Source organism: Acanthopagrus latus, chromosome 6, assembly GCF_904848185.1.
Source record: "Acanthopagrus latus isolate v.2019 chromosome 6, fAcaLat1.1, whole genome shotgun sequence".
NCBI lineage: Eukaryota > Metazoa > Chordata > Actinopteri > Spariformes > Sparidae > Acanthopagrus > Acanthopagrus latus.
Window position 1 is genome coordinate 10,015,705 of NC_051044.1, and position 19,343 is coordinate 10,035,047.

Sequence of the window (19,343 nt, forward strand, 5' to 3'; positions counted from 1 at the left end):
CAGAGGTGACATCAGCAACAACAACTCCCTGTTGTGCCCTTCAAAGGAAAATTTACACTAAACACAAACTATAAAAAGCTCCTAATACATGTGTTTGTGTGTGAGGTGTGAAAATTACATCTGTGATGAGGTGAGGTGTTCAGTGCATTGACTGGGGAAAAAAACCCAGCCAGTGGCTTCTAAACACTATAAATATTTAAACAGTCTCCGTCATGTTGCTTGGTTGCTGCAGCATCAGTCCAGCCCAGAGGTGCAGGAGGTAACATATACATGTTTTTCTTCTTAAAGGAGCAGAAGAGCATGATGTTCATTAACTGACCTTTTTTTCCTTTCGTCTTGACAAACAAAATAAACAAACTGTCTTTGTTTTAAAGACTGAGTACACAAACTCAACTTAAATAACAACACAGTCTCATACTGTTTCATTTTGTTTGTATGTGGTGGACCCTGCCACCTTTGTGGATCCAGACAGTGTTCTTGGGACCTTATTGTACTCTTGAGAACAGCTTGTTTATTCCGTCATGGAAAAAAAAAAAAATTTATAATATAGTTTGTGTTATTAACAAGTTTGTATTAATTCTTCCAAACTACATAGAGCCACTTAAAGTAAAGTAGAAAAGTCTACATTTCTGCGGTTTACAGCATTACATTTTTTACTTACGGTCCACATCTAGTGTAAAATGGGTGATACTGTCTGTGAAAGTCACGTCTACACAGAACATTTGAGGGTCATGATGCTTTATAAGATATTACAAATGGTGCCCTCATAAGGCTTTTTATCTCATTCACAGAGTGACATCAGTGTTTTAAAGAAGAACCTGACTCCTGGGTTACACAGCTGGACATGGTAGAGACCATAACTCAGCCAGTTACAAAGAACTGCTCTAATATACAGATTAGGAGCTCTCTTAGTTTCGGAAATTTGACTAATGCCTTTTAACATCAAGAATACACTATAGCAAGGACTTTGAGCTTTAAGTAAAGCGACAGCACCATATAAGGTTGTTAGCAACTGTATGAAACTGTAACACAAATAATAGGACTTAAGAGCAGCAGCGCTTTAAGGCTGCAAGTGAATTGTAAGAAGAAAAAAATAATTTAAAGAGGAAGAAATCAAGGATCGTTGTTTTGTACTTATGTTAGAAATAAAGGGGAAAAAACCTTCAAAACCACACACTGCTGATGGACTTGAGAGTGAAGTAGGAGATGTTAATGTGTTTGGTCGTTAAACGCGATAAAATAATACAATTTGCATATAGCTTCTGGATTTTACAATGAAGAGGAAGAATTTGATATACTTTGGATTTTCTTAATCAGGTAACTGCAGTTTTTATGCGGAAAAACATGAGACAAAGCAGAGTGTTGTCCATATATTAGTGAATTATTATTGCTGATGTTTTGTTGTGTAATAGGAAGCATTTTACTTTCAAAAACTGGAGCTTATTATATGTACACTATGTACTGTAGTAAGTAAAAATAAGCATACTATATACATTAAAATACTGAAGTAGCTATAAAATAAGAGGAAGTAAGTTACACAGAATTAAATAAAAATGAAATACTAAGGTTTAAAAGGTATGTGGAACATTTACAGTTATAGCAGTGCTTAAAGGAGCACTCTGTAGTTGTTTTTATTTTCTTTATTTTTTTAAAGTGATGGTTTGAGTAAAACTTCCTGATGTGTCCTTTGTGTTCTCACGCCAGCCTAATTTAAAACACAAGCCTGTTGTTCTCTGTTGTTCTCAGACGTAAACATGTGGCTTTAAAGTTTACATGTGAAACTCCTTTCAGTCGCTGCAAGCTGCTATTGGTTGTGTGACGTCACGTGTCTCTAAATCTAATCACTTAAAACAAACGGATGGGCACAAGTATATTAATATCGTACTGGCTGTATGAATGAAATAAGATAAAGTCCACAGTTGGAGGCAGCGGGTCCTTTGGTGATGCTGCGGTCTGGTAGTGACAGCGTGTAGCCACTAGGTGGCAGCAGAGGCCTCCTCATCAGCATCATCCCCCCTCTGGTTTCTCCAGACTCGAGCTGTGGTCAGAGGGTTGAAAGGACTCACAAAGTGGGGTCTGCCTGCTTCTCATTACATGTAAGTTACACCATAAATAATCCAATCATTGTGGCTAAAGATTTCAAATAAACACTGCGTCGTCTTGTGTTCCTCCAGCTGCGGCCTGTGACATGTTTTATGTTGCTGATTTTAGTCTTTCTGCGCACGTCAGGTCACTTGGATGCGTGGTTTACAGAGAAATAATGCACCAATAATGAGAACCACAGATGCTCGAGTAAGTATTTTTCTTTTCTTTCTTTTTTTCTTGTCATTTATTTATTTATTTTTTATTAAATTGACCTCTTGTTAGTTAACATAAAATAAAATTTTAAAAAAAATCGTTGTCTTTGCGCTGGATATCGAAGGCAAAAACATCCTGAAACAGCCCTTCACTTTGCTCACATTTTTCAGTATGTATATATATATATATATATATATATATATATATATATATATATATATATATATATATATATATATATATATATATATATATATATATATATAAACCCAATTGTTATCATACAGCCTAGATTCGTGTTAGAAACTGGGATTTAAGTGAATTCTTGAATTAAGAACATTATTTTGATGATCTCAATGATCTCAGATCGCACTGTTTGATGGCAGGTGCTGCAGGTATGAGGTTGTTTTCTCCTCAGAGGCAGGATCTAAGCTGCATTCTCAACCACATAGTCAAGTCAAGACACTTTGATCTGTTCATTAGTTTAAGCCAAAGTATTTTTTGGGGGGCGGAGGTGGTGGTGGTGGTGGTGGAATGGATCAGATAACAAGAGCGATTTTAGGCCTTAAAAAGCTTCAGTGGCTTTTGAAAGCAGATTCTTTCGGTCAGCCTGAGGCGATGTGGCTTTTTTTTTTTTTTTTTGTGGAGAAGTGGGGGTGGAGGTGGAGGTGATGGAGGTGGAGGTGGAATTACCTCATCTCGAAATGTCCCCACGTCTGTTTTTCACCTTTTCTTAAACTCTAGCCTGTGTGCCACTGTTTCTTTTTTCTTTTTCCACGCAACAATAGCAGATAATTATGAGATCAACGATAATGCTGTCTCGGTGATGTCTCTAATCCTGTGAGAAAACCTTTATTAATCTCATAATCGTCCAAAAATGTACCATTAAAATGTCATACTTACTTTTTTCTCACTTCGATCACCACTTTCAATAGCGTCACTCAATATCACACATGTGATAAAATGCGAGTTTACACACATGGATTGTTTTGAGTTATCTCACTTCAGGTGTATTACTCCTCCACCCCAACCCCCCACCAACCCCCCCTCTCGCAGGGCGCATGCGCACTACGCGGCCGTCAGGTGAAGTCGGCGACGTGAGCCTCTGATGGTTTCACTCGGTCGCTGCGTCTCAGTGGGGATTGCTGTCGGCTGGAGCATCGCAGATGTCTGTACTGGAGCGGATAGACTGGAGGGTGAGTTCACTTTTCTTTTTCTTTTTCTTTCTTTCTTTCTTTCTTTTTTTCCATAGCTCATGTTTATCGCTCTCCGCCGCTGAGCATGTATATTCGTGTTTTATTACCTTCTTACCGCCGTAATCACCTGTTTGGGGAATCACGCATTTTTTTTTGATAACCCGTGATTAATGTCAATAAGGGCCGCGGCTTCAGATCTCGAAAAGAAAAACAAAACAAAACAACTTCACGTAATTTAGTGTGAGGCAACGTTTTATTGGTTTCGACTGAAATATGCTTAGAATACAACAATAGGCAGTGAGGAAGTTTGTTTTTGTCTCTTACGTTATATATATATATATATATATATATATATATATATATATATATATATATATATATATATATATATATATATATATATATATATATATATAAAACCACAGGATTTGTTTAATTTAGAATGAAATATGAAAGTATAAGAGTCCTGCAGAGATATGAGAGAGGGAATCAAAGCCAGCGCACGTGTATAATAATACAGATCATTTGCAGAATGAATGGAAAGTGATTTTGGGGGATTTCAGCAGTTTTATTGTGAAAAGCCACCTCATAACTCAACTGTAAAATATGATTTCTTCTATGACAGTGAAGCAACCAGTTGAAAATGAATGAGATATACTAAGTCCCTGGTTGATCTGTGACATGATTCCGCGGATCTATTTAATGTCGACACCTGACATCGGCTGAGCCTGATCGTCTCCGGACTCAGCGGACTCTTCATTCAGAGAAGTGACAGTCTGGTAACATCAGGGGTCGTTCGAGAAACCTTCCTCACAGCGCAGGCAGGCCAAGCGTGACTAACCTCCCCAAGGTCTGCTGCTCCAACGTGAAACATTATTTAATCATCTCACTGCTGCTCCGCATCACAACAAGCCAATAAGGAACCAACAGCACAAAAAAAGAGGGGGGGTAATCCTCAGAGATAATTCTCGGTCAGCCCCACGTCCTGTTGTTCCCATGGACAAGCGGACCGTCACAGCGTGGCTGGACCGGACGCCACAGGCTTGTTGTCCCCTAAAACACAAAGGTCTGTCCCATTATCTCATAAATGATCAACATGACATTTCAGCCCTGCTCGTCAAATCATACGAAACCAATTAATAATAATAATAATAATAATAAAAAAAAAAACAATAAAACAAAACAAAACATGCCTCAATGAACAGACACGCCATTCTCTGTTTTTTTAAATGTATTTATTTTGAATGCAGAATTTAAAGCTTTAACGTCAACAATAAAACGCACACAAACTCAAGAATAGATAGTTAGGTCGTTATGATAATAAATTAATTTGAAAAAAAAAAAGAAAAGAAAAGAAGACATAACAAACATCTTTTGTCCTCACTTCGGGATTTGTTGCATACCAAAGCTTCAAAGCAGCACAGCAGCAGCAGCGGTGGTGTCGTGGACATCACAGAGCTCCACCAAAAATGTAAATGAAGTTAAGAAAGACTTGTTTGTTGGGATCCTTTTCAGAGAGAGAGAGAGAGAGAGAGAGAGAGAGAGAGAGAGAGAGAGAGAGAGAGAGAGGTCGTTCTAAGAGCACGGTGCTGTTGAAGCCTCGGGGCCTGTTGCGGTTTCAAACGAGCAACCCCTGTGAAACACCGACGTTAATGTGTCAGAGGTTACTTTGAATGCCTCTAATTCTATTTGATGAGATGTATTTTTTTTTTATTTTTTATTTTTTTGCTGATTTTCAAGATGGGAATAAAAATCAAAATCAAAAAGTAATTTCGGAGTGGGAGCGCAAGAATCATGTGTCAGGATCACAGCAGGGTGTTTTTCCACTACACCTCTGATGACACTAAATGAGAAGAATACTATAGTTCGAGCAACAGCAATGATATGACGATAAGCTTAATTTAAAAACAAGAATTATGATGACAATAACAGGCTAATTGGCGTGATTGGGTGTAATTATAAACAGTAGGGAATGACTGAAAAAATCAAATAATTCCATTTATATTATTACATCTTGATATTTTAAAGGAAAAGATTTTATAAACTCTTTGAAAATATATTTTAAAAATGATATGGTCCTGTCATAATCAACAGAACGTGTCGCTTCTTAAACCAAACTGTTAAGAAACACCATCAACACTCTGGTACGTCTCCAACCGAGCCACATGATTGGCTGAGAGGTAACCTGAGGTACTCAGTAACCTAGCAACAACTACTATCTCAGTTCTGGCTCACATGACATGTAATGGAAGAATGAATTATTCTTTTTTATTATTATTATTATTTCTTTCTTTCTTTTTTTTTAAGCAATACGTTAAAAAGAATCTCTCCCCTTAAACTGTGTAGTTTTAGGGGAGAAATTCATAATTCTTAATTTTACATTTACATTTAGGGGCATTTAACAGACGTCCAAAGTGATTTACAGTAAGTATATTTGTCACAAGAGAGAAGCCACAACACAGCACCGTATATAAAGTAAAAAAGTATAGAAAAAAAAAATTGTATATTGTATAGTATTGTAAATTTAGTATTTACAATATTAATGAGGTATTAACACAAACTCAGATATATTGATCTTTTCCCACAACTGAGTTAACAAGCTGCTCTCTGAGGAAAACAAGGTCCCCCAGAACTCTGTTTGAAGCTCGAAAGGTGGCAGGGTCCGCCACATGTAAGCAAAGTAAAACTGTATGAAATTGTGTTGTCCTGTGAGGTCAGTGTGTTTATTCCGTTTATTATTCGGTCGTGATAACAAAGAGCTTCTGTTTGTGTCGTTTGGAATCTGTCTCTCTCCTCTGATTAGAACGTCTTTCCCCAAACCTGCACACTGCACCTTAAATAACACCTCAAGAAAAACGAGACCTTTTTCCAGTTTCTTCATTAAAAACGCGGATCCTAGTGTGCATCTATAAGTCTCAGCAGAACAGAAGCCCACAGGTGTCTCCGGCTCACCGAGGAGATGAAAACAAACAGTGGAGCAGAACCGCGAGGCGCTGACAGACTCCAGTAAAAAGTCAACGGGTTTAAATGTCTGACACTGTACATACGGACGGAGCTCCGATTGGACCGCCGCCCCGCCAATCAGCAGTATCAACATCTCGCTGACGTCATCGCGCAGGGTGACGCCCCCCCCCCCTATCGGAGCGGCGGTGCAGATATAGCACAGCGCTCCTGCGGGCACCGACAGCACTGAACATCTCCGTCCGTCCATCAGAGGGAGTCGAGGTTGTTATATTATCTGCGCCGCTCTCGCCCAACTCCCACAGCAGAGCTGCAGAGCACACCGGCCGGACAGGGGGGGGGAAACATCGCTTTGGCTGGCGACGATCATTTTTTTTTTTTCTCTCTCTCTCTCTCTCTCCGCTTGCTGGCTGCGGAAAACTCATATCTGTGGTCGGGAGAGTCAGTCGGTCGGTCAGTTCAGTCTCCCTTCAAGCCTTCAAGCCACAACTTCGCCTTCGCAGCTGAAGCGACCAGAGGAAGGAGGGTTGTTGTTTTTTTTTATTTTTTATTTTTATTTTTTATTTTATTCATGATCACCGGGAACAAGCTCTCACTTTTTCCACACCTGGATTAACTCTCAGACGACGACGTTTTTTTCCCCTTCTTTTTCTTTTATTCTGTTTTGTGTGTGTGTGTGTGTGTGTGTGTGTGTGTGTGTGTGTGTGTGTGTGTGTGTGTTGGGCTTTTTTTTTTCTCTCTCACAATGTTGTGGAAATTAGCCGACAACGTGAAATATGAGGATGACTGCGAGGTGAGTGGCACCGAGCAGAGAAAACTAAACAAAACTAAAAGTTTGACGCTCAGTCAAGACTTGAAGAAGGATTTTTATTTTGATTTATTTTATTATTATTATTATTATTTTTATGGTATTCCAATGATAAAGATAACATGAGATGAAGGAGGATAACATGGAAAACGTCAACTGTCGTCATAAGATGAAAAAATGGGGGGAACATAAATAAGAGAGACGCCTCGACTGTAAAGACAAGATGCAGCTTTCAGAATAAAAGCACAATAATTATTTAAAAAAACAAACAAACAAAAAAACAATAACAGAAACAGACACGACACTAATAATATTATCAGCCTATTAGCTGTTAAAACAGCATATTTGTGCATATTTTCCAGAAGTAGCACAATTTTTAATAATAAATCCTCATTCGATACATGTGAGAGGACATTTTAATTCAAAATAGCGAGGCATGCTGTTCATTTATTTCCCACGCTTAAATAAGAATATTAAAAATAACTCCTTGGTTGAATATGAATGTAAAGGCTCACGTCCCTTCAGCGGACTCTTGTTTCCTTTCAGGGGGACACATGTCATCCTCTCACAGCTCCCCCTCCCTCACTCTGTCTCTCCCCTCCACCAGGAAAGACACGACGGCAGCAGCAATGGGAACCCCCGGCTGCCTCACCTGCCCGCGGTCAGCCAGCACCTCTACAGCCCGTCTCCCTCCCTCTCGCACTCGGCCAGCTCGGACTTCCAGCCCCCGTACTTCCCGCCTCCCTACCAGCCCATCTCCTACCCGCAGTCCGGCGACCCTTACTCGCACCTCGGCGACCCGTTCAACATCAACTCCATACACCAGACGCCCACGTCGAACCAGCAGCAGCCGTGGCCCGGCCGCCAGGGCCAGGACGGGCTCGGCGCGCACGGCAGGAGCGGCCTGGCGAGCCAGATCCTGGGCCTGGAGGGAGGCTCGTCCGGGGTGAGGAGGGAAGGGTTCCGCCGGCCGGAGCTGCTCCCGCCGCACCACAGCCTCGACTCGTCGGTCATTGGGGATAACATGGGGATGCACGACATGGGGCACGGACTGGAGGACGTCCAGGTGAGTGAGATGGACGCTCGAAAGCGCACTTGAAGTTGTGTGGATGAGGTTCAAGCGTGCGTGCATGACACAGGCAGCCAAATACCACACATATTTGAATGCCATTAAAGCAGAAACAGAAAGCTAACGCCAATTTAAAACAGGGGCATTATTTTGATCATCACATAAAAGACCCAAAAGGTCTCCACTGATCATGCTTCCTGGCATACATGTATTATTGCCTTTGTTTTGTATGATAGGAGTGAAAAAGAGAGCGAGAAAAAAAACGTTTATGGAACAGTTGTTGGTGTTTGTTTGAGCCTCTGATCGCTCATTGCTGCTTCTGTTCTCTTTCTCTGTTCTTCATCAGCATGTAGATGACCACAGTATTATTATGGCAGATCAGACAGTCATCAAAAAAGGTGAGTTTGCTCCTCGTTTGTGACTTTTCTGAATCTTTAGTGGAAAAAGGAACCGCTGCAGTTCTCTGTTAATTTGACAAGGGAGAAAAGAAAAAAAAAAAACACTACTGGAAAATGCTGCCTGGGGTACATGCGCCTTTGTGCAACCAAATAAAGATGCAGTAATTACTGGCAAGGGCTGGAAATTTACCGTAAGGGCTGTATTTTTTTTTTTTCTTTTTTTTTTTTTTTTTCACTCTCGCACTCATACTTGGGATTGTCATAACAGTAACTTCTATAGTGGCATGTCAGTGCGCGAGTACAGCGAAGGAGGAGTCTTGCATTTGTACTTGCACTGCATACACTGGTAATCCTCACAGCCACGAGATGCACTTATCTAAGCTCGATGTGATCCACTGCCTATTCTGTTGGGGAGGTGAAGGTGCTTGGATGGGTGCCCAGTGGGAACGAGCTGATCCCTTTCAAAAAAACCAAAAAAAACATACAACTAAAAAAAACATACAACTAAAAAAAAAAAAAGATGACAGGGTTTTGACACGTGAAATTGAGCAATCTCGCAGCCGTTGACTGTTAAGAGAAGAGGAAGGCTTTGGATCACCTTTAGGCCGGTTAAGCTCCCGATCGCAGCTCCCCCCCTTTCTGTTTCACCCTCCACAGGAAATTATATGCGTTGATCTTCGCAGCAGTGTTTGTGCTCTGCAGAACCAGCTTTTTTGGCAGGGTGTGGCATTAGGGCTCGCATGTGAAGGACAGTTTAGTAATTTGTTGGGACATGAAGTGTTTTGAAGGGAGAACTTTATCCCCGCTGTTTTGTCATCAGGGCTCCGGTAAACCGACCTTGAGTCAGAGGGAGATCAGCCCAAGAAACCATAATTCACTTTGCAGATAGATAGATAGATAGATAGATAGATAGATAGATAGATAGATAGATAGATAGATAGATAGATAGATGTTTAACTTTTCATTTTAGAATATTAACTCCATGCTTTAGTTTCACATCATCAGGCCTGACTGGTATCACAGTGGTGTGGATAATTCTGTGACATTTATGTGCGATTTTAAACTAAAGAAAATAGTGTTTTCCTTTCTCTCTCTCTTTTTTTTTTTGGGGTCCTAAAAGAATAATAGCAGTGGCTGTGCCAACATTACGATGCACGGTTAACAAGCAGAAAGCCATTTGCACGGCACGACACAAAACCAACCGGTCCCCATTTGTTTTACGGAAATCAGCGATGGCTCGTTACATTGTTCCCATGCTCAAGGGCACGCTATGGGCAACCTAGGTTTTCCATTTTGTAAACAATGGCATGTCATTCCCAGCCATGTGCCCCAGAGGAGCCTTAAAGTACTCATGTGACTCTGTCTGATTTCTGTCTCAGTATTAGGACTACGAGGTGGCAGGAACCTTGATCGCTTACAGAGGACTTATTATCAGGGGGGCATTCTTGCGGGTGAGGATGATGAAGATAGCTCTGTTTTTGTAGTTGTGCTGTACTGTTTCTCTGTTTGTCCGATGCCTGTCAAAGTGCTTTTTGTGGGGGTTGTTCAAAAAAAATTTTTTTTGCGTCTGACTTGAGAACCAGCATCAAATACACACACACACACAATGACCCCGTGAGAGCAAATACGACAAAAAAAACAAAAACAAAAAACAAAAAAATAACCCCAAAACAGCACTGAGGTGTGTCTGTGCCTCAGACGAGGGGCGGTCTGTGTGTGTGTACCTGTTTGTGGATGATGTTTGGCATGAGGGCATTCTAGCTGTGTAACCATCAGGCACCCAGTGTTTGGAAAAGCCACACAATATTTCGAAAGTCTCTCCTAACAGCAGACGCTGTTTTTTTTTTTTTTCTCAGTCGTGCAAGAGCTGCACACACACTCTTCCTTGTGATTACGTACAAGAAAAACACAGATTCCCTGTTGTACAAAGGGATTATGATGATTAGAGTTTATGTACATACACGAGAAAAGTGTATATACAAACAAATTCCATTGCAAAACCAGAATCTTTTCCTCTCTTCCTTTGTACTTGTACACTCGTGAGCTTACCCACATTTTTTTCTTTTCCCTCCCCTCTCAACCCCCTCCAGGACCTGTCACTCTACCCAAAGGCAACGCGCTGGGTCTGCCTTTCCAGAAAGAGTCCCTGCTGGGCATGGTATCAAACCCCACGGAGGTATTCTGCTCCGTACCGGGCCGCCTGTCCCTGCTGAGCTCCACGTCCAAGTACAAGGTTACCGTGGCCGAGGTCCAGAGACGCCTGTCGCCCCCCGAGTGCCTCAATGCATCACTCCTGGGAGGGGTTTTACGCAGGTCAGAGCTCAGACTCATTCAACGTGACAGCAGGCTGGATTTCAGGCTGTTCCTGTGTTCTCCTTGTAGAAGTCCTCAACAGAACAGGAACACAATCGCACCGATTCGAGGAAATTTAGGCCGACCCACCCAAACATAATTCATGTCCACTTTTACTTTTATTTCTTTCACCTGCGAGCTGCTGATAAAAGTTACCGATGGGCAACATGTTGATATTGTTACCATGGTATGAGACAATATATCTAACTTAAAGGCTGTTTCATGGTTTTGAAGGCTGCAGTACAGTAAAGCTATGTAATATCCTGAATTTATCAGACTGTTCTACTTGTTCTTATACTTGACTTTACCCATGTATTCATTACATCCACATTACTGATGAATATCTATCATAGATCTCATTATGTTAATATTTTACCACCAGTTTTAATCCCGACAATATTGATGCAATATCATTTATAGCCTGGTCCATACAGCAGTCAATAGCGAATGACCGATATGATATGAATACAGATGTATTGGTATTAGCAGATTTGTCATCCAAAATATGCCATTATCGAAACTTTATTATAATGCAGAAAAATCCCAGTGAAATGTAACATTTAAGTGCACTGTTTATTGTTAAACTGTAAAATATCCTGCCACCATTTCATGTGTGTGTGATATGGAAGTTTCTGATAACCAGATTTGAGGGATCACTGCAAAAAAAAATGTGTATTTACCAGCTGAAACGTTGATTACGGAATATTTACTCCCTAATAGCTGCCTCTAAAATTCAGTATCAGCCAGGCTCATTTATCAATATTGAGATATTCGGTCAAAAATGTCCTGATATTTGACTTTGTCACCCTGTCCTAGCAGTTATAAAGGGCTGCTGAGCAGATTTCAAAATATCAAGATGTATATCACGTATCGCGATACAGCTTGAAAATATCGCAGCGTTATTTTAAGGCCCTGTCACCCGAGAACAATCGTCAAACTGAGGCGTTCCAGCTCTACTGATCTGTAGACTGAAGCTCAGCAGCCCATGGGAAGGGCTCCTCTAAAAAGCACAGCTTGGCTCAGTTGGTCTGGCTCATCAGTTTTTTTTTTTTTATTTTTTTGCGCAAGGTTCGTGACATTCTTTGTGCGGTCTGCAATTTTGGTTCTCGGCGTCCTCTGGGGATAGGTTACATCAACACAGTCAGTACGGACGTGAAAGACTCCGTGGGTGTGTTTTTTTTGTGTGTTTTTGTCAGGAGGGCTGCAGCACGGGCAGCTTTATGTGTGGCAGAGCAGTTGACCCCATGGCACATATGTTGGTGTGTTGAGGGACTGTGAGGTTGCGCTATGTACCCTGACCGGAGCGTTTATTTAATGCTTGGAGTGCACGTTTGCCACTTCCCATGTGCCCGTGTTAATGCTGACATGCACACACACACACATGCACAATCGCAGACATTTTTAAGTAGGTCATATAGCAATAGGAGGAGGGGGGGATCGTTAGCAGAGGGACGAGGGCGAGGGTGGGGAGGTGAAGGGCTGGGGTGGAGGGGTGGAGTGGGGGGCCACTCGTACAAGCACGCCCCTCTGAAGATGCACCCGCCGTGGAGAGCGAGAGGTTGCCCCGCCAGTCATGCGGAAAACTGAATCGGCTGTAGCAAGTGGGGAGTTTAAGTGTTTCTCACAAACAAGCGTGTGCGAGTTATTCGTCCTTCTATGCTTTCAGAGCGGAGGCATCAACTGCAGCGCTGCTCTCTTTAGGTCAGGGGAGCCGGTTTTGTGCGATTCGTTTGTTATCAAGAGCGCGCAGGGAGACCATGCAATCAATATAATCACGCAAATCAATGGGCACCTGCTATTTTACATGTTATATGTCCTCTTTGAGACACTAATCAAAGAAGGAGAATAAGTAAGGAGATGGCAAACACCACATCTATTTTATTCATCCTCACACACTGCATCTGCTGTCTGAGCTACTTCACACCTGTACACCTGATTTGTAAATTGTTTTTTTGTTTGTTTCGTTCTCCTTCCGCAGAGCCAAGTCCAAAAATGGCGGTCGCTCTCTGAGAGAAAAGCTGGACAAGATCGGGCTCAACCTGCCTGCAGGAAGAAGGAAGGCCGCCAACGTCACCCTACTTACCTCACTCGTAGAAGGTATGACATGTCACTCAGGAGTGCATAGCTCCTTCTCGGGCGTAATTGCCACCTTGCAAAGGCTGGAATGTCGCCGTGATAGTCTGAGAACGTCAGTCTTGTTCTCGCAGTGTGTGTGCCGTATCTTAAGCCATTGTCCAAACACTGTTCATCGTTGAGATACTTATGTAGACAAGGGTTTTTTATTTCATGACGAACTTTGTTTCAGTAGCTGTCCTTCTGTTCCCATGGTGATTCTGTCCATTTATCCAACGCCGCTGTTAGAACTGCATTATTATGCATCACGCTGTACACATCGTCTGACATTTTCTACCTTTAAGACGTCTGCGTCGTTGATCACGGCCACGTATCCTCAGTTATTTCCTGTCGGGGGAGCTGGGCAGTCATAATGATGACACAGCCTCGACACCTTCACCTTCGCTCGTCAGAGCCTCGGATACTAAAAACAGCATCGTCAGTCAGACGGTGACGCTCCACCATTATCACTTTAATCACATCTGCATGTACCTGCCGCGGGCTGAGGTGGAATATTTTTTTTTTTCCTCTTGCTCCCCACACGCCTAATTTTTCTAAACGGGCTGATGATTCTGTGCAGGAGAATGACTTGAGGCCTGTGTTATTTAGAGACCTTCAAAGCTGAATTAAGCCTTGTTATCTTGTGTTTGGCTCGCCAGGAGGCCCTGCTGACCTTAAAGCTTGTGCTTCTGAATAGCCGTCCCTGTCCTCCAGTGATGTGGGTATCTATCAATAAGCGGTGCTGTTGGTGCTGTGGGCGCTCTCTGCTAGCATTTATCCACATAAGCCCATTATGACCGTGCAAGTCAAACCACCCTGAAGACGGAAATATATTCATCTCACTAGCTCCCGTTCCCCCGAGCTAGAGAACTGAGCACAAGTGATTATTCTGTAGTTCAACTGCTTCACTTCATGCGCCTCGATGCTCAGTACAGAGCGGGGCTGCAAATATAATGCTTCAAATTGATAAACTGCTGCGGCTGGCCAGTTTTCCATTTGATCTCGGAGTGTTGGAGGACATGAAGCAGTGATGTCTGCGGAAATAATGACATTATCTATATTTTCTTAAATATGCAGGCTTGCTCTGAGACCAGGACTGTGGAGTTATCTAACAACGTGTGTTTTCCTGTGTTTTCCTCTCAGGTGAAGCTGTTCATTTAGCAAGAGACTTTGGTTACGTGTGCGAGACAGAGTTCCCGGCAAAGGCAATTGCTGAATACCTGGGCAGGCCGCATGTGGAACGCAATGAGGTTAACTCTCGCAAGAACATGCTCCTCGCTGCCAAGTAAGTGTCACCACTGAGTGGTTGCAATTGCCACTGGCATAGGATGTAGCAAGCCTGACATATCGAGAACTTTTTATAGTGCTCATTGATGAATGTGTGGATTTTGTGATCTGTAGTTTCTGCAGACTTGCCAATTAAGTGTTTAATCTGCTTTTTCCTCCTTCAGGCAAATCTGCAAGGAGTTCACCGACCTGCTCACTCAGGACCGCTCACCGCTGGGAAACTCTCGGCCAGCCCCCATCATGGAGCCCGGGATCCAAGGCTGCCTGACCCACTTCAGCCTCATCACCCACGGCTTCGGCTCTCCGGCCATCTGCGCCGCCATGACCTCGCTTCAGAACTACCTGAACGAGGCGCTCAAACAAGTGGACAAGATGTACCTGAGCTCTGGCAGCGACACCCAGGGATCCTCAGACAGTGGGAGCAAGTCTTCCGACAAAATGGACAAGCACAGGAAATGAGAGCTCAGAGGACAATCCCTATGAACTTGAGAACCCCCCCCACCCCCCCACCCCCACGACCCCTGAGTCCCTAAATCTCGCTGCCCTGTCTGCCCCTTTTCGGACTTTTGAAAAAAAAAAAAAAAAAAAAGAAAAAAAAAAGTCAATATTGATTGATAAGTATTGTCATTTTGAGAGCTGAAATTTGTGTGTGAGTGTGTATGTGTGTGTGTACGTATGTGTGTGTGTACTCGCACTGTTGAATTTATATCCTATTTTTTTTCGTTTTTTTTTTTTTTTTTCGTCGATGATTTTAAAGGACTTTTTCACAGCTGGCTGCAAATCAGTCTGTGTCGGCACCTACGCCCGTGCGCCGGTCCTCGGCCCGCGACACGCACCGCATCGTTCTAAACCACTATGCAGTTCCGTACAGTTGCCAATGTGCTGATGCTACAACCACGAGACCTGCGCTCTGTTGACAAGAAGAGGAAAAAAGAACAAAGTGCATACTGTTTTTGTCTCCCCAGAGGACATCATTTCAAGATGAGTTGCTGTGGCTGTGAATTCCTCTCAGCACCCCCCTCCCCTCCTATCCCATCCCATCCCCACCTCCTCCTCCTCCTCCTCCTGCTCTGTCTGGAGGCAAATCCACTGATTTCCTGTGTCTCAATGGACTTGCAAAGGACATTCTTATTTTTTATTTTTTGTTTTTTATGAGAAAGAGAGAGAGAAGAAAATCCACTTCACTCTTTTGTGTGCTTGATTTGTACAACCACTTCAAAATGGCTCCAGTGTTATTGTGCTTTGTTCATGAGCGATGATTTGAATCTTATGTAGGCCTGAATGAGAAAAGATGATCCTCTCTGGTTTGTCAGTCTGTGTTCGTTCAGAAACCAGAGACTTTAAAGCCTCTTCAGTGTTCATGTGGATGACAGGCGTAGCGATGCTTCCATTGTTACTTCTTTTTAAACCTGGCGGCGAATGAAACACACATTATTTTTGTGACCATGTTAGGTATTCATTATTCTTAGTATTTAAAAAAAAAAAAAAACAGATTTACCATCAAACTACCAAACAGTTCAGTCCTGCCAGAGTGTGTATGTTGTGAGAATGTCTCAATGTATATATTTCTTTTCTTTTGAAAAAAAAAAATGTTTTTAATTAGACATTAAATTCCAAACATAGAATTTTATCCAGTGTCTTGTCCTGGATGTAAATATTTTCTAATTTATGTTGTAATTTAATGGGCTTGTGTAAATAATGGTCTCATCCTGGTGTATGGTTTCACTTTTTATGATGACGTGTTAAACTTTTATAAATGGGTTAGTTTTTTATCAAGTAGCGGTTAGGAAGTGGGCATGATATACTTTTTTTTTTGGAAAATATGTTTGAAAAAAAAAAAGACTGTTTTAAAGTTTCAGGAAAAAATAAAAGTAAAAAAAAAAAGCCCTGTCGAGCCCTGACTCATCGAGTGAACCCATTGGCCACACACGCAGACACACCGCACACACATCAAGACACACAAACACACACATACATACACTGTTTTTGTGCACGATTGTTCCGTAGCCGCAGCAGTGTTTCACAGATGATGGTGAAGTCATGTGTTGGAAGGTTTTCCTATTAATAAATGGGGAAAAAGAAAAAGTCCCCAAACTAATGGGAACAGTAGCCATCATTATCTGCTCTCACTTAGCTTCACAAATAGGCTGTGTGGCTCAGTGAAGGCAGAGCCACAAAAGTACACCATGTGATGAGCGCAGACTCGCAGCTGAGAGAGGACAAATGGCCCCGTTTTATGTTTAAACTTAGAAAACTATTGACACACACTGAAAAATGTGTTCCAACGGCCCGTTACTTAAAGGATAAGTTCGCCCAAAAGTGAAACAACCCAGTCCTAATCTACTCGACCCCCATGCTGACGGGAAGTCGGGCGCAGTTTCGTGGTCTGTTAAACATTTCTGGAGCTCTACAGGGAAACAGTGTCGCTACATTCTCCTAAACAACTGAATCAGATGGGGAATTGTTTTAAAATCCCTGAATACAAAACACCCAATTTACAAAATGTGTTATTTTAACCCTCACTGCACGGTCGAGACGCGGTGCGCTAACACTTCTAGCGTAGCAGCTACAATGAAGATTTCGGCTTCAAAAAGGGGGCTAAATAACGTCTCAACAAGCCATTTCATGTTATTATAATGTTATATATTTTTTTTGGTTGCTTCTTCAATCTTTCAAAAACAAGTCCCAATCGACTTCACTCATTAAGAGGAAGTCTGCAGCGCTGTTTTGCTGCGAGGCTCCAAAAAGTGTTTTCGCAGACTACAAAACTTTCCCCTGACTTTCCATCGGCCAAGGAGATAATGAATTAAAATTTACATTTTTCAGATCACTCTTTAACAACCTCCCTTCCCGCGCGCTGATTTCCCCCCTCGCTCTTGTGTTCTCGGGGCAGGTTTGCCCTCACCTGTGGGCGTCCATCCCCTCTGAGTCTCAAACGTGTAGCTGGTCTTTGGCAATGCGGCGCTGCGAGTTTCACACCGACGGATGACAATTCCTTTTTGATGTCTGTGAGAAAAAAAACGAGTCGTGCAAAAAAAACTGCAGATGGGATTGAGCTTGCTTAATCATCACTCGCCCAGCCAGTCCCTGCTGATTCATGTGGTCTGTCTGTTTATGTGTTTCAGTAACTTGAGTAAGTGTCTGAGCTGTAGTAACGCCAAACCAGCGTATGTAGCTGGATCCATGAGCCACTATCCATGTCCGATAGTTCTCTCTTTCTTGCCGTGTATAACCTGCTTCGGAGGTCAGTGTGAAAATGCTGTTTCTGAAAAGGCCAAGAGAGAGGCGGCTGCTGTAGCAGTGTGCCATACCTAGCAGTTAAACAAGTATCAGCCTCTCCCCTCAGAACCTGTTCAACCAGACCTGTCAACCTCACTGCAGCGGTTGACTTTAACTGCCTTCAGTTACTCCTGTTAGCTTGTATGCGCTAAGCTCTGAGTAGATAATGGTAGGAGGAGGTGGAGGAGGAGGAGGAGGAGGAGGAGGTGGTGGTAGAAAAAGAAGTGGGAGGTATTGGCGAAGGCTTTTCAGGGGGGAGAAAGAGGAGGTGGATTTTGTCTTTGATGACCGGTTGAACGCGGTCGAGACAACACCTCCTTGTGTTGAAGGCTTTGATTGGAGGTCCCTTCCTCTCTCTCTCTCTCTCTCTCTCTCTCTCTCTCTCTCTCTCTCTCTCTCTCTATCTATCTATCCATCTCCACTCTCTTTCATGTTGTCGCCCTGTCAGAGTCATGTCGCCCCGGCCTTTGTCGTCTTCGGTTGCCGTGAGCCACTAAACACTCAGATGTCCCCGTTCTCCCAGCTCACCTCCCTCGTCAGCGGAGGAGATCTTTTCTCGATCGAGTGCGCGCCAAGCATTTCCAAATAAGGTACACGGCAAACTGCTGTGACCTGTCAGGAAAAAAATGATCACAAGTTTAATCAGACCACAATACACCTGTCCAGTGTGGCACTCCTCGTCCTGTGTTTTTCAGAAAACACATGCAACGCGGTTGCCGGTCAAACATTTTCCTCCCAAATGTGAGACGGTGCGAGTGATTCACCTCTGACACACCTAATAAAGCTGGGAAAAGGAGGCGAGCGCGGGCTTGTTCGGCTTACCTGTTACCCTTTTTTTTTCTCCCCTTAATGAAACTAAAAAGAAAAAAAAAAACAGAAAACCATCCACGTTCTGTTATTATCAGAGATCACATCTGACGTGCTAATAAAAATCTTTTGATCTCATTAGGAACGCCGGGGGCTACTTGTCAACTCAAGACTCACTGAACTGTGGCTGTATTTCATGCCAGCTCTGACTGAGTGACCTTTTCTATGTAGGTCATGGTGAGTCACGTGACACAAAGCTGTCAGCAGAGAGGCAACAAAAATCAAAAGAGTAAAACGTCGATTCATGTTCTGTTTGTTTTACTCGTTTCAATCTGGCTAGATTCTTTTTACTTACTAAATTACTTTTAGCACTGAAATAGTCAAAACGCGTAAAATGAGGGAAGGATATTACAGAGTAAATATCAGTACCTCGTAAAAATCTGAATCTATATCGACTTCACTGTTCCCCTTGGGTTTTTGCAAATGTCACGGCAGTTCGCCCAACATGTTCCCAGATACTTAGCACTTGACTTTCACCCTTTCCATTTAGTCCACACCACTTCCCTTCAACAACTCCTCGTGAAATCTGTTGTACATTAAGGCTCATTTGCAGTCAGACTAATCGCTCGGTTGCAGTTCCCAACCACCGAAACCACTTTATGAGTTAAACCATGGTCTTAACATCCCATGTCACAAGCGACAAGTCATACCCCGCGACAGTCGATTCTCATGCGTTAAATCAGGAGTCCAGGTCAAGTCGTTTCCAGCTCAGTAAA

At 42.6% G+C, this 19,343-nt stretch overlaps 1 protein-coding gene across 2 annotated transcripts; it reads left to right on the forward strand.

The window, feature by feature from the left end:
* Positions 1 to 6,715: 6,715 nt before the first annotated feature.
* tfap2c (transcription factor AP-2 gamma (activating enhancer binding protein 2 gamma)) lies at positions 6,716 to 16,272 on the forward strand. Of its 2 annotated transcripts, XM_037099788.1 has the most exons (8): positions 6,716 to 7,248; positions 7,871 to 8,329; positions 8,679 to 8,730; positions 10,110 to 10,181; positions 10,821 to 11,043; positions 13,061 to 13,179; positions 14,338 to 14,479; positions 14,646 to 16,272. In XM_037099788.1, the coding sequence occupies exons 1-8, from the start codon at positions 7,201 to 7,203 to the stop codon at positions 14,938 to 14,940; spliced, it is 1,410 nt and encodes a 469-aa protein (XP_036955683.1). In that variant the 5' UTR covers positions 6,716 to 7,200; the 3' UTR covers positions 14,941 to 16,272. The 2 variants fall into 2 exon arrangements, with proteins under 2 accessions (XP_036955683.1, XP_036955684.1); XM_037099789.1 differs by lacking the exon at positions 10,110 to 10,181.
* Positions 16,273 to 19,343: the final 3,071 nt, after the last annotated feature.

Coding starts and splice junctions, on each gene's coding strand:
- tfap2c (XM_037099788.1), top strand. CDS start 7,201: ATGTTGTGGAAATTAGCCGACAACGTGAAATATGAGGATGACTGCGAG. Junction 10,182..10,820: donor TCAGGGGGGCATTCTTGCGG/GTGAGGATGATG, acceptor AACCCCCTCCAG/GACCTGTCACTCTACCCAAA. Junction 14,480..14,645: donor AACATGCTCCTCGCTGCCAA/GTAAGTGTCACC, acceptor TTCCTCCTTCAG/GCAAATCTGCAAGGAGTTCA.